This window comes from Podarcis pityusensis (assembly GCF_964106645.2).
Source record: "Podarcis pityusensis genome assembly, chromosome: 6".
Taxonomy (NCBI): domain Eukaryota; kingdom Metazoa; phylum Chordata; class Lepidosauria; order Squamata; family Lacertidae; genus Podarcis; species Podarcis pityusensis.
This window is the reverse complement of record NC_138030.1, coordinates 51,759,018-51,773,110: the sequence shown is the minus strand read 5'-3', so window position 1 is coordinate 51,773,110 and position 14,093 is coordinate 51,759,018. Positions and strand designations below refer to the sequence as shown.

Below are 14,093 nucleotides of genomic sequence, written 5' to 3'. Positions count from 1 at the left end.
TGCAAGAAGCCAGGGGAACCGCACAATGGGAATGGGTCGGCGGCAAGCGCCGGACCCCGCGAGGGAGGTTTAGGCCTAAGGGGAAAGTGGCCAAGGAAGGTCGACGCGCAAGATCTCTGACTGCGTTTCACTTCAGTTCCTGGGCTCATGTGAATGGCTGGCGATGAGGCATATCATAAAAGTTCGCGTTTCCAAAACAAACACCAGGACAGGCGGAAGGATCTCTGATCAGGTGCTAGGAAATTGACACTAGTAGTAATATAAAGAGTGGCCTTAAACTAGGGATAGGGGACCTGCGGCCTGCCTCGCCTTGCTGGTCTGGATCACAACTCCCATCATCCCTGATCATTAGCTATACTAGCCTTGGCTGATGGGAGTTTGGAGACCACCAGGTTCTCTAACGCATTTAAACATGTTCTCTGTTGCTGAGTTGTGCTCTTTAGATGTCACTGTTCTTTGGAGCTGCCCAGTTATCTAGTGGTAGATCTGCTTGGTACAATCTTAACACTTTCATCTCTTTATCTTCTCTTCCAGAAGGACCTAACACTGTTTCTCACGTCTGTCTTGTCTGTCTCCCTCATCATTAATGTTCTATGATGATCTGGAGTCATATTGCTTCTTAGGCTTACCAGTGTTGATGAACGTTGTTAAGCAACACTACAGTACAAGGATCTGTGAACACAAATGCACAACCCACATGGGATTAAGAAGCCAAGTGGCTTCTGGAAACTTCTGCTCAGCCTGATGGCAAATTTTGCTGTGGAGGTTTTTGCTTGTTCTTCTGCCAATCTTGGGGTCTCCCCGAGCCTGCTAATACTTCCTTCTTGCACATATATGTTGCACCTTTGGTTACATTAAGGACTGGATCTCTGAGAACTGTGTTTGCTGTTAGTGTATGTATATCATGACTGAGCTGTGGATTCCCGAGTAATATGTGAGGCACAGACAAAGCAGCCTTTGGCGATACCTTCCCACATTTTTATCTATTGGTCCCATGTGGTGCTGTGGTTAGGGTAATTTTTATCTCCAAGCAAAGAGCACAATGTATCCAAGGAGGAGGTGGTCCAAAGTTTTTATCAGCCAAGCACAGGGAGTGGCATTCATCGGCTAGGACAGGAAAATACCACATATTTTATGGATGTAGAACTAGTAGCAGATGTACTAACCCAGCTTCTTAATCATTCCCCTTGGCTGTGAATACGGGGGCTACATGAGGGCAGTGGACTTGTGGGGAAATGAATGCATATTTCTGTTTTTTAATTCATTTCTGCATGCACAATTGCTGCCTTGACCCAAGGGTTTGGTGCATTTGTCTAGCTCCCATGAACTATATGGGTTGTTGCAATGCTCTCTGTACTGTATTTAATTTAATTAGGAGTTCTAATGCCAGTTACTTGTTGGATGTCTATGCTCAAAATAGACCAGAGAGGTTATTGCTGCCCCACACTTGGGCGTCTACGAGCCCTGCTCCGCGGTGCTGGTTCTGCCCTCTCTCCACCGCCCCAGACAAGCGACGGCGCGTGTGTTGTGCGCCTCCCTTCCTAACTTTTCCGGGAGACGTGCTACAGCGCACATTACGGTAATGCCGGTCCTGCCCCGGCCACGCCCAGCTGGAGCCGTGGGTGGATCCCAGAAGCACCAATCGGGGGAGCTGGGGAATGAACCCGGAAGTGGGGAGGAAGAGGCGTGTTGTTCTCGCCGCCAGGACTCGGGAGTAGGGCGGCCGCAGCAGCGCGGGCGCGATGGAGAAGAACGGGCCGGTCGTGTGAGTGGAAGCGAGAGAGCAGGCATTGTGCGGTCGTGGGTTCGTGGGGTGGGACAAGGGTTCCGCGCAGGGGATGAGGGACATTTGCTGCTTGTTCCCTTGGCCGGGCTGCTGGGTCTTCCGCTGCTGCAGGGAAGCACCACCTCAGCCCCTGACGCCCTTTCTGACATGCAGGTCCACCCGTGCAGTACTTGGGGTTGAGCTCGTGTTGCCGGTGCAGGCAGGGTTGACATGGTGCCGAGTTGTCTGCTTTGTGCCGAATGTCGGTGCGCTGAGCACCAGTAGGCAAAGTTTGGGTTTCCACCTTGCTTTGCTTTGCGTTTCCACCTTGCTTTGCGCTGCTTTTATCCATTAGACATTAAGACGCAGTGCTACAGAGTATGAGAAAAAAGGAGCGACTCCTTTTTCTCTTTCCCCCTTCCGGCCCGTATTTGAGATGATTCTGCGTGCTGTAAGCAGACATTGCTTGCTGCAGTGAGAGTCTTTCTTTCACCTGGGTTGCTCTACTTCAGCTTCTATGATGGTATTACTCTCATTGTGGCCAGCGTGAAAGCACGTAGGCCACGGTGGGCTTGATGGACTCTACTTCTGAAGTACTGTAATATACATACAGTTGTGCTTGCACATGTGGCCATGGCAAACCAGGCTTTTGAACACACTGCAAGGGCTAAGCCCAAATCTAGCTCTGATCCAAATGACACAGCGTAAAGCAAGGGTTCCCAAACTGTGGTCTGTCAACGTCATTCAGGTGGTCCACAGCATGTCTGTTAAATAAAATTAGAAATAGTCCCCCAAGGGACTAATATAAATATAGAATGTAGAACCTGTAGTTGTAACTAGCTAAGAGGGGAATAACTGTTCCTGTATGGCACTGATAATTTAATCCATGATAGTTCCATGGACTGGACTGGTGTTTGTGTGTCTTTTCCCCTCCGGCTTCCCTCAGATTGTAATGCAATAGTTTGTTTGATAAAGTAAAACAGACTTCACCCCTCTTGCAGCAAAGAATACCGCAACATGGTAGTGAGAGAGGAAATAGTCTGTAAATATTTTTTCCAAGTTTTAGTTAGTGAGTGCCACTTACTACCTTCCCTAGTTGTCAATTTAATATTTGAAAGGGGGAGGAGGTGGAGAATCTTCTTTCATCTGGGAGTCACATTATATTGGATGGTTTTTGATAAATGGTCAAACACACCTCTTCACCCAGGCCTTTGAATGAGTGGCTGTTTTCTGTTCCCTGATAAGTCTCACAGAATTCCCTGAACTGAAGAATGATACCTTCCTCCGAGCAGCACATGGAGAAGAGACAGAATACATCCCTGTTTGGTGCATGAGGCAAGCAGGAAGGTACCTCCCAGGTAAGTGAAGTGACTGAGGTGTTTGGGGCAAAGATGTTTGGATCTTGTCTTCATGTCCTTGGGACTGGGAAGGCCTGCTGGTTGGCCCTGAGTTCTGAGAGAGGAGTACAATTACCTAAAAATGAGTAGGAGGGAGAGGGAAAGAAGCTCTCAAGACCAGAGCCTTTGGAGGATTCTGAAAGCAAGAATCCAGCTACTAGTATCTGCCCAGAAAATGGATCTGGGAGAAACTTCAGCTCTGAAAAGCATTGACAGATAGTGTCCTGTGCCTGGAATTTTTTTCCCTGCAACCCCTCTGTGATTGACATAATTAGCCTTTACCCATTTCTGAGGGCGGGTTCCTTTAGTCCACAGATGGAGGGAATCTATGGCCCTCCAGATGTTGCTGGAATCTGACTCCCATCAGTACCACCCATAATGGTCAGTGGTCAGGCATTATGGAAATTGGAGTCCAACAACATCTGAAAGCTCCTAGGTTCCCCGCATCTCTCCTCTAGGTTAAGTTGCATTCCTTTTGAGAGGCATCTCCCTGCCACTCCATTTTCTTTTTTTCTTTTTCTTTTTTTGCAGAGTTCCGAGAGACGCGAGCAGCTCAGGATTTCTTTGCTACCTGTCGATCACCAGAGAAGTGTTGTGAACTTACCCTGCAGGTGTGTTGTGAACCTATTCTGCAAGTGTGCAAGGTTCCAGGAGGGAGAGTTCTCTCTCCCCGCCCCATTCATAATTGAGGGTTATTCCTGTTCTTCAGACTGTGGCAGGAGCTGAATATACCCCAGAATATAAACTGTGACATTTGCTCCCACAAGATGGTCACCAGCATAGTTTTACAAGAGGCTCCCCAGACTCACCATCTCACCTTCCTTTCCCTAACCAATTTCATTTGTCTCTTCCATCTAAATAGCAAAACTAAATACAGTGGTGCCTCGCAAGACGAAATTAATTCGTTCCGCGAGTCTTTTCGTCTTGCGATGTTTTTCGTCTTGCAAAGCACGGTCCGTCGCAACTGCGCCTCTTCAAGCGGCTTTAAGAAAAAAGCGAACAAACTCGCAAGACATTTTCGTCTTGCGAAGCAAGCCCATAGGGAAATTCGTCTAGCGAAGCAACGCAAAAACCGAAAAACCCTTTCATCTAGCGAGTTTTTCGTCTTGCGAGGCATTCGTCTTGCGGGGCACCACTGTAGCAGTTATTGATTTGGGTTTTAATGTCCTCCTTGCTGCATTTGCTATTCAGTTGCATGGGCAATTTATATATTTAGGTCAGGGGTGGAGAACCTCAGATCCAGGGACCAACTGTGGCCTTATCTGTCCCTTGGGACTGTCTCTGCTTCACACCCTTCTTTTTGTCTGGCTGGAATGTGTCATGAGCTCTGATAATGCTTCTTGCTTGCCTGGGTGGAGGAGAGAGAGGGGTGTGTAGAAACTAGCTCATTGTGCAAAGGGAAAACTTACATTTGTTGCTTTGCCCACTGTTGCCTCTGCCTTGTGACTCCTGGAACATTCCCCTGGAGGGAATGTGGCTCTCAGGCTAAAAAAACACCACCACCCCAGTTTTTAGAAGCATTGCAGACTTCTTCATTAGGTGTATCTAAGCATTCTTCAGGAAATAATTTGGTATGTTGTTCTACACTGTTCCTTGAATATAAAAACAATAGTGTCCATGGGTGGAATTCAACATAGTGAGAAGTAGGCTGTTCACAAGTGGAACAAGGTCTCCTTGCACAATGGGACTTCCCTCTGGCTCCCGTCCACATGCCCTCTAAACCTGATCTGGACTGTTTCCCCAGTTTTCCAGAGCAGGTTTTGAGGGGAGTAGGGGAGGGAAAGTGCTCATTTTACTCATGCAACAACTTGTAGTGTCACTACATGTTGTCTCTATTCTGAAGACATTCATTTGAACTTGCTTAAAACATCCATGACTGGAACCCTGATAAGGCAGAGGTCCTGACTGCAGGGAGGCTTCTAAGGCTTCTTCCCTCCTGCAGCTCCCTGTAACTGGTATTCAGAAGCACTGCTGCTTTCGACCATGGAGGCAGAATGTAGCCCATTGTGGCTAGTCGAATGCCCTTAGAAACTGCCTTCAGATCTTCATGCTCAGCTTCCAAAGATCTGAAGCTTCCACATGGGGATGGGGAGGTTGGAGTGGGGGCTAACATGCAAGCCCCCCCCCCCATACACACTGTTTTGAATGCCTGTGAGTGGACCATTGATACATGTGCATCAGATTGCCTAATTCAAAATGGAAGCATTTGATTGGACTCGGTGTGCTTTCAAATGCACAAAGGCACGTCGTACGCTCTGGCAATGTCCTGAAAGACAGATGATGCACGATTGTTTTCTAAGACCCGTTTCCTTCTCAAATAACATACATCTGTGCAGCGTGCTTTCCCTTTGTTCTTTTATAATGTGTCTACTTCTCGGACCTCCTCCCTTTTTTCTGCTTTTGGCACTTTCATGCCTTGCACTTGCATGGGTCTCTGATTTTCCCCCCTCCCCATGTTCTTTTTCGCAACATCATTACAAATATTTCTATTAAGTCTATTTTAGTAACATTCATTAACGCTCTCCCCTCTGCACAGCACCGTCTTTCTCTTCAAAAATGTTATTAACAGCTTAACGTTTGTTCCTTTTTGTTCAGTTGTAAAAGAAACCCCAAAATTCTATGCGCAGCTGACTGCTTGAGGAATTCTTCCACCTCTTTTTTAAAAAAATAAATAAATAAAAAGACTGCATTTATACAGTGCTTCCTTCTGTTTTGCCTCACTTCGTTATACAACCTGTCAATATGTTTTTCAGTGTTCATTGTCCCTCTGACAGCACACGTGTAAACATTACTGTATTTTTTTTAATGTTCATAACTCTCTTGGTCTCTCTCTCTCTCTCTCTCACACACACACACACACACACACACACTTTCTCTTTTTCTACACATTCTAATCTCATTCTGTTTTGGGCTGTTTTAGCTTTTGAGTCAACTTGAACAGATTATCGTTTTGGTTCTTATTATCTTTGTAGTCTTTTCCTGCCATTTTTTTTTTTTAAATCACAGCTCCTTTATTTTTGCAATTTTGAATACTAGACTCCTTTCTTTTTAAAAACATTGTAATAGAGTTTCCAAGAACTGTGGGGATTGTGGACTGAGAACACATTCTTTGAGCTCCAACCCCCCCCCCCCGCCCCAGTATCCTGCCTTAAGCTCTGTCTATCCTGAAGGGAAGCAAGCGGCAAGCAAGTTCTGTTTTATATGCATAGCCATTGTCCGCCCTTTTTTTGGGGTGGATGGGTGTAGAGAGAAGCTCCACAAACCAACATTGTCCTGCGTATTGATGTAGTCTGTGTATCAGTGCAGTTTTCCTACATATCTGTACTTAAAATGGACTCGGGGAAAGACAGGAATGGGTTCCTGCATACCCTCCAGTGCACGGGAACCTATTTATGCCTTTCCCCATGTCCCATGCTGTGCTCCACATACAGCACACCCACTTTACCTTTACAGGAAGTGATACTGTCTGAATTTGAATATTTTGGTAATAATACAGTGGTGGTAAATCAGGGGAGATGTGGACTCAAAGGGCCAAGAAGGCCAGGCTGCGGGAAGATCATCTTGTGCAGTACACAGGCAGGACTGTATCACTGTCTGCTGAAAATCTAGGCTGCAGGGTTCGGGCTGCCTATTGGAATGTCTGCAACATCACTGCCTGGCATTCTCTTTCATGAAGGAGGGGCTGTAGCACATGGTTAGATCACGTGCCTTGCACACAGACGGTCCCAGGTTCAATCCCCAACATCTCCAGGTAGGACTGGACTCCTACCTGACCCCTGGAGAAGAGTTTCCAGTTAGTATAGATAGCACTGAGCTAGATGGACTAGTGGTCTGATTCAGTATCCTGTGCTCTGATTCAGCATCCTAAGGCAGCATCGTATGTTCTGGTGTTCATACGCTACGTCTATAGTGCACTAGCTTTTGGGCCTCAGCAGAAATCTTGCCCTTCTTCCCCCCTCCAGTTTTTCCTGGATTTTGAGTTTTCAGGCTTACTGCCTTTGTATTTTCAAATATTTCTTCTCTCCTATGAGAGGGTGGTTTTCTTTCTACACACGTGTCATTTCTAGCTTAAAAACAGGGCAGAGCACCCTCTACAAGGTCTGTGTTTTCTTCTTCCTTTCAGCCTCTACGGCGCTTTCCTCTTGATGCTGCCATCATCTTTTCGGACATCTTGGTGGTGCCGCAGGTAAGAGATGCTGGACGTGGGGAGGGGTGGTGGGGGGCAGCTGTACCGCTTATAGAAAGAAATTCCTTAACATCCTACTGCTTTCCTAGGCACTAGGCATGGAGGTGGTGATGGTGCCTGGCAAGGGACCCACCTTCCCTGAGCCACTGAAGGAAGTCGAGGACCTGCTGAAACTCCGCCAAAAAGTGGATGTGGCAGCAGAGCTTGGCTACGTCTTCCAGGCCATCACGTTGACCCGGCACAAATTGGAAGGGAAGGTGCCCTTGATCGGCTTCTCTGGCGCCCCGGTAAGTATAGTTCTTTGGAAATGGGCATCTCCCAAAGAGACTGTGTGTCATTCCCTAAAAATGCTGGTGGGCGCTGGGAAATGTTGGGATGTGCTGGCCACCTGTGCCGCTGCATGAGGCCAGGTGGATTCTGGGTACCGTGGATTTGTAGCTGCAGCATTTGACAACCTCTGCGGAGGAGAGAGTGTCATGGGGGGTGTCACTTACAGGCTGGCGTAGTTCATGCTCTCTCCTAGTAAGGCCGTTGGGTCCCTGACTCCCTGCCTTAGCTTTCTGCTGCTCAAACATTGACTTCATAGGATGATATTTGTGGAACTAACTGATGGGTGGCAGGTGGCTGAGAGAGGCGGCTTTTCTATGCCTTCCTTTCCAGCATTTTCTGCTGGGCAGGGAAGACACACTGGAAAGGGTGTGCCAAGTATCTCCTTAAGATAGTGCTTAAAATAAGTATGTTGCATTTCATTTAGGTGAACATTAAAAATTGTCATGCATTTGACTGATTACAGTTGGCCAAAAGTCAACTTAAGAGTGGAAGCATCAAAGCTTGGGCGTGTAAGTTTTGGGGCAGGAGAGGCAGTGCATGACATCTTTAGAAGTGAATAGCATCAGTTAAGACAAATGCAGCTTCTGGTTTTTAGGAACCCAGAGGGGTTGAGGCCTGGTTCTGAACTGAACAAGTAACCTGATATGTTGTGAACCGCCCTGAGATATGCAGGTGAAGGCCAGTATGTAAATTCAATAAATGATAATAGTAAATAAATTAAGAAGAAGAACAGAGCTGCCTCACAGTTTCTGCAAGAACCACTTGCCTTACAGAAGCTGGCTTAGGCATGGTGAGGCATTGGAACAAGTGCTTTTGAATTCATGCCTGCTTTCACTTTCTGCTTGTTGTCTGCTTCCTAGTGGACACTGATGTCCTATATGATCGAAGGTGGCGGCTCCAACACAATGGCCAAAGCCAAGGCCTGGCTCTACCGGCACCCTGAGGCCAGTCACCGTCTACTCACGTTATTGACTGATGTAATTGTGGATTACCTGGTGGGGCAGGTGGCTGCAGGCGCTCAGGTGAGTGGAAGAAGAAAGTGGCATCATCCTGCTTGAGAAGAGCTGTAGACTCCTGGGCAGCTCCTGCCCACAAGCTTTCAGGCATAGCTGTAAGTTGGACAAATTTGCCACTCATTTTCCAAGGCACTTTTGAGATACCCTTCGTCTTCTACAGCCACGACCCCTAAGACAAATGAGATCTGGGGGAAAAGCTTACTTCAGGAAGGTAAAGGGTGCCAGCAAGAAATCAGTAGTACCATGCTGCTAATCATAATCTTATCATGTAACCTTTTATTACAGAATCCAATCACTTTGTTTTTAGGAATAGGCTTTTAGCCCTCGTGGTTGCAAATAAAAGAAAAGGAAAACAGCTTTCCTCCTTTGGCAAAATTGCTGCCTGATGGCACTCTGCCTAACACAGCAAACTTCTCCTCCTCCCCAAGATCATGCCAGCTGGCTTCAGCCCTCCCTGGTTTTATTCATTCAGCACTAAGGTGACACTGGGCTATGCATGTGATTGGGGAGCATGGCAGGGTTCCCCATCATGGGGACAAGCACTGTGCACCAGATGCTCCCTCTTGCGTTATGTGGAATGCATGGGAGGTGGGGTCAGCTGGTGCGATTCCTACCTCCCTCACACATTCACATAACTTATGGCTGGAACATGAGAAGTAGTAGCCTTCCAGCTGATTTCCTTCGCTTGTGACAACCTCCTAGAGCACAACCTTTTAGATGATGGTGATGAGAATAAGGTCTGTAAATTAACACTCTGATCTTATTCATATGTACTCAGAACTAAGCCCCACTGGCATTCTTCCGTCCCTGTGTGATTTACTTCCAAATAGGGGGTTTAGGATGACAGCCTAAGGCAGTTTAATTATAGCATTGGTTCCAGTTGAAGAATTCGAGATTGTTTACTGGAATCGCTTGCCTTGTGTCAGGAGAGTGGATTAGGGGGGGAAATGCATTGTTCTGTGCCAGGCGTGGGCAAACCTTTTGGTGCCAAGGGCAACCTTTCCTTGGGGTGTGGGTGAGTGGAGGAGACCCACTTGTGTGCTATGGGGAAGGAAGAGTCCTTTCTGATATTTGTAGAAGAGTTGCACTTAAGAGGGAGAGATGTCAGCCAAGAGGGATGCTGATTCCTTGGTGCTGTCTCTCTTGGCAGGCTCTACAGCTTTTTGAGTCCCACGCAGGACACCTGGGGCCAGAGCAGTTTGCAGAGTTTGCCCTCCCCGCCATCCGTTGCATTGCCAAGCGAGTGAAGAGCAAGCTACGGGAAGACGACCTGCCTCTGGTGCCCATGGTAAGAGACAGATCTCTTGGGTTCCTTGTGGGATTCATAGGATCAGCAGATCTTGGAGCTGGAAGGACTGTTGGAGTTTTCTGTTCATCCTAAAAACAGATACCACATGGTGATATTGAAGCAGCAGCCATGGAAGGCCGCTCCATCTGTCCATACCGAGGGTAGGACAGAAGGCCTTTGGGAGCTGCCTTCCAGAAGACATATAGATGGGCAATACTGGTGTGTGTATGGGCATCTTCTCTAGTGTGCCTTGTGCACAATTAAAGGCAGAGGACCATGGTGCCACAAGGCTGAAAGGAAATTCTTGTAGAGTCAGAAAGAGAGCAGAGGATAAGGTGAGAGCAGGACTGGGTATCCTTCTCTTAAGTCAGGCTCCTACTGTAAGAATTGGGGAGCAGGAAAATTATACCCTCTCTTTAAAAAAAAAAGTTTCCCCCAACTCATCCTGATTGGATGAGGTGGGCTACGAACTTTCCTAAATCCTGGAGAAGTTTGGCTTTTGGTACCTCACACCCATGTGCTGGAGGTTACTCCTTAACACACTCAGTACTCAGTTTGATAATCTGGGACATCCCTACCTCTGCACTGGGAAGGAGTATAGCTCTGTGATAAAGCTCAGGATATGCACGTGGGAGGTGCCAGGTTCAAATTATGGCATCTTCCATTGAAAGGACAAGGTAGCAGGTTTCCAAGTCCTAAACAGCCTCTGCCTAGTATACCTGAAGGAGCGTCTTTACCCCCATTGTTCAGCCTGGACACTGAGATTCAGCACCAAGGGTCTTCTGGTAGCTGCGCCCATCCTGTGGAATGCCCTCCCATCAGATGTCAAGGAGATGAGTAGCTATATAACATAGAAGGCATCTGAAGGCAGCCCTGTATTTCCAAACTTTCTTTCCAAACTGTGTTGCGACACATTAAGTGTGTCAGCTGCAGTGTGTAGGTTTGCCGTGCAAACACTCCCCACACTCCTCCCAGGGCTGGAAAGGGGTTTCGTTTAACCTCCAGTTTGCTAGTAAAGCTGAATTACTGTGTCACGAAATGATTCATGTCCAAAAAGCGTGTCACCAACATGAAATGTCTGGAAAGCTCTGCTGTACTGTATAGGGAAGCTTTTTAAGGTTTAAGGTTTTATTATGTTTTTATGTTGGAAGTCACCCAGAGTGGTTGGGGCAACTCAGCCAGATGGGCATGGTATAATAACAATAATAATAATAGGAAGGAAGGAAGGAAATAAATCTGAGACCCTGGAGAGGTGTTGCCAGTCAGGGAATATGGTGCAAACTAGGTCTGACCTGGCTCATGAGGCAACTTCTCAAGTTCCTGTGAGATAGCAGGAACAGCAGTATTGACCAGAAGTGAAGGAATCCTGCAGAAGGAACTTCCTGTGCTCCTAGATTATATACCAAGCTGTTGACTGCTTGGAGGGAATCTGCCCCACACAACCTCCCTTGAAATCACCTGCATTCCAAGCCAGTTCTGGGATGGCAGGAGGGGCGGTGATGGAAGATATTCCAGGCTGGAGGTATCTCTTGGTCTGTCTGCTGCCTGTCCCCATTCCCTGTTTTCTGTCTTTCCTTTTAGCTTGGGGCTGATGTGTCTGTGTTAAGCAGAAACCCCCCTTTTAAAGTAAAAGCCAAGTACAAAGTTGTAGTAGTCCTGTTTCACCACTAGAAGGCAGCCAAGTAATGAAGCAATGCCAACTGGGCAAGCCAGAGCGGTCAAGGACCTGCCTGCAAAGATCTGCTTGCGTATAGCAACTTCTCCGTTGTCCTCTTCCCCCTTTCCCATCGTGCACCAAGAGAAGCTCTGCTTGTTTGTGGATGTGAACGTCTTACAATGGAGGAGACATGTTGCCCTCCAGATTCTGCTGGACTCCTAACTCACAGGAGCACTAGTACCAGCCAGGGATGATGGCAAAGGTGGCCAAACTGCATCTGGAGGGCCACAGGTTCCCCAGTCTTGCTTTGGTGCCAAGCACGCAGCCCTGCCCACCACATTGTCCTGTTGTTTTGTCTCCTCTCTCAGATCATCTTTGCCAAGGATGCGCATTATGCCCTAGAGGATTTAGCACAATGTGGCTACGAGGTGATTGGCCTGGACTGGACCATCTCCCCCCAGGCTGCTCGGTGAGAAATTGACTGGCCTTCCGTAGGGACTGTTAGGAGGGTTGGTAGGATTTCTAAAGTGCTTTTGCCAATATCAGAATCCTTTCGTTTCCCATAAATTTTGCTTCATACGGTATTGTGGATACAACAACTACTGGCTAAGCGGAATGGACTGGGGAACAGTAAATAAGAGGGTTATGTAAAGTACTAAGGAGCCAGCAGTTTATAGGTGCAGGGAGCTCCTCCATTGGATTGCTGCTATGAAGAGCCAAACCCTGCTCACATGCAGCAGTTGGGAAACAGAGAGCTGATTGTTTCATACGGCTAGAGCTGAGTGAGCCCCCCAGCCAAGATGATCTTTGAAACGTCTTCTAAGACTAGAGGCCAGTTTCCCAGGATGATGGGTAGAAAGTAAGACTGTGAGCAAACGGGGCAAAATGTCCCATTGTTCTACCTTAGAAAATTAGTTCTCTTCTCTCCAGCTTTTCAGAAGCAAGGAAATGGTATTGTTTTGTGACCTGACATGATAGCTGTCTTCCAATATCTGAAGACTAGAAGACTCTCAGGGTCCCTTTCCAACTCTACAATTCTATGGTTCTATCACGTGTCAGTGGAACAAAGTAAATTTCATTCTACTGTTTCAGGAAGCAGAGCTAGAAGGAATGGGTGGAAACCACAAGGAAGCAGAATTTTGGCTAAATCTTGTTAGAAATGTCCTAATGGGAAGAGCTGGGCAGTGAGCTCTTCTTCGCTAGAGGCTTCCAACTCCAATATTTTATGACTTTGCAACGTAAGTACAACCTGGATAAGTTTAATTAGGTACAACCTTCTAAGTAGGGCTAGTCAGATACATCAGAATTAGACCCAAGAGGCACCTGGGACACAGGTGTCAAGTAGATGTAGGCAACCATCATTAGCTCTTACGGCTTCCAACCATTGCTCTTCCTGTTTTATAACCATCTGATTTCGTAAGTATCTCAAATTCTTGTGATGATGAGGAGCTACATCTTGCTCTGGTGCCTACAAGTATCCCTCCCCAACCTCCAGAGCAGGTACTGATGTTTTTTTTTTTTCTGTTGCAGTCAGAGGATCGGGAAAAACATTACCTTACAAGGGAATTTGGATCCATGTGCCCTCTATGCACCAAAGGTAAAGAGGCAGGTATCACAAGCCCCCTAGACAAATGTCAGGGAACCTTTCTTAGGGCTAAGGTCACGTTACTTCAGTGGAAAGCTGTTGGTGGGGGGGATGGACACATTTCAGTAATGGGCGAGGTTGGACCCAACACACAAAGCCACAGGATGCTCCTAGTTAGCAAACAATGGTTGTAAGGACTGTCTGCACTGAGTCTGTCAAATACGCTCTCTCCCCCCCTCTTCCAATACACTATAAGTTAGCCTAGGTTGGTTGCTTCAACTGTCTTGCCCTGCTGATTCTTCTTCGCTTTTGTCAGGAGAAGATTGGGGAGCTGGTGAAGAAGATGGTGGAAGGCTTTGGCTCCAAGCACTACATTGCCAACCTGGGTCATGGCCTGTATCCTGACATGAGCCCGGAGCACGTGGGGGCCTTTGTGGATGCTGTACATAGGCACTCTCGCCATCTCAAGAAATGTTCCTGAAGACTTGGGGAGCCACATGGAAAATGGACAAAGCATCGAAGAGACTGCAGCAAGAGAGGATCATGTTTGCAAGTGCTGGAGAGCCAGTCACTAGGACTGAGAGAAAGAACAAGGATGTGGGTTTGTAATAGCGCACTATTAAAATGCTTTTCACATTTTAATGGCACAATGCTTGGGATGCTGGGTGGGTTGTAGAGGGGGAGAGAATGTATGTGTCTTGGGCACTTCCTGAAGCACTCAATGCTTTTGATCCTGGCTTTATCCCTACACACTACAAAGCTTATCTGAGAAAGGGGTGGATCCTTTTCTTGCCCCTTCCAACCAGTGGCTAGGTGTGGCCTTTCTTATGCTCTGTCCTCCACAGCGGAGTAAGTTTTTTGCCGTTTAA

The 14,093-nt window shown here is 47.2% G+C and overlaps 1 protein-coding gene across 1 annotated transcript; it reads left to right on the top strand.

The window, feature by feature from the left end:
* The first annotated feature begins 1,634 nt into the window (after positions 1–1,634).
* Positions 1,635–13,866, top strand: UROD (uroporphyrinogen decarboxylase). Its single transcript, XM_081009530.1, has 10 exons — positions 1,635–1,765; positions 3,011–3,123; positions 3,694–3,773; positions 7,286–7,348; positions 7,438–7,635; positions 8,539–8,700; positions 9,845–9,982; positions 12,008–12,108; positions 13,170–13,236; positions 13,541–13,866. The coding sequence occupies exons 1-10, from the start codon at positions 1,743–1,745 to the stop codon at positions 13,703–13,705; spliced, it is 1,110 nt and encodes a 369-aa protein (XP_080865656.1). The 5' UTR covers positions 1,635–1,742; the 3' UTR covers positions 13,706–13,866.
* The last annotated feature ends 227 nt before the right edge of the window (positions 13,867–14,093 follow it).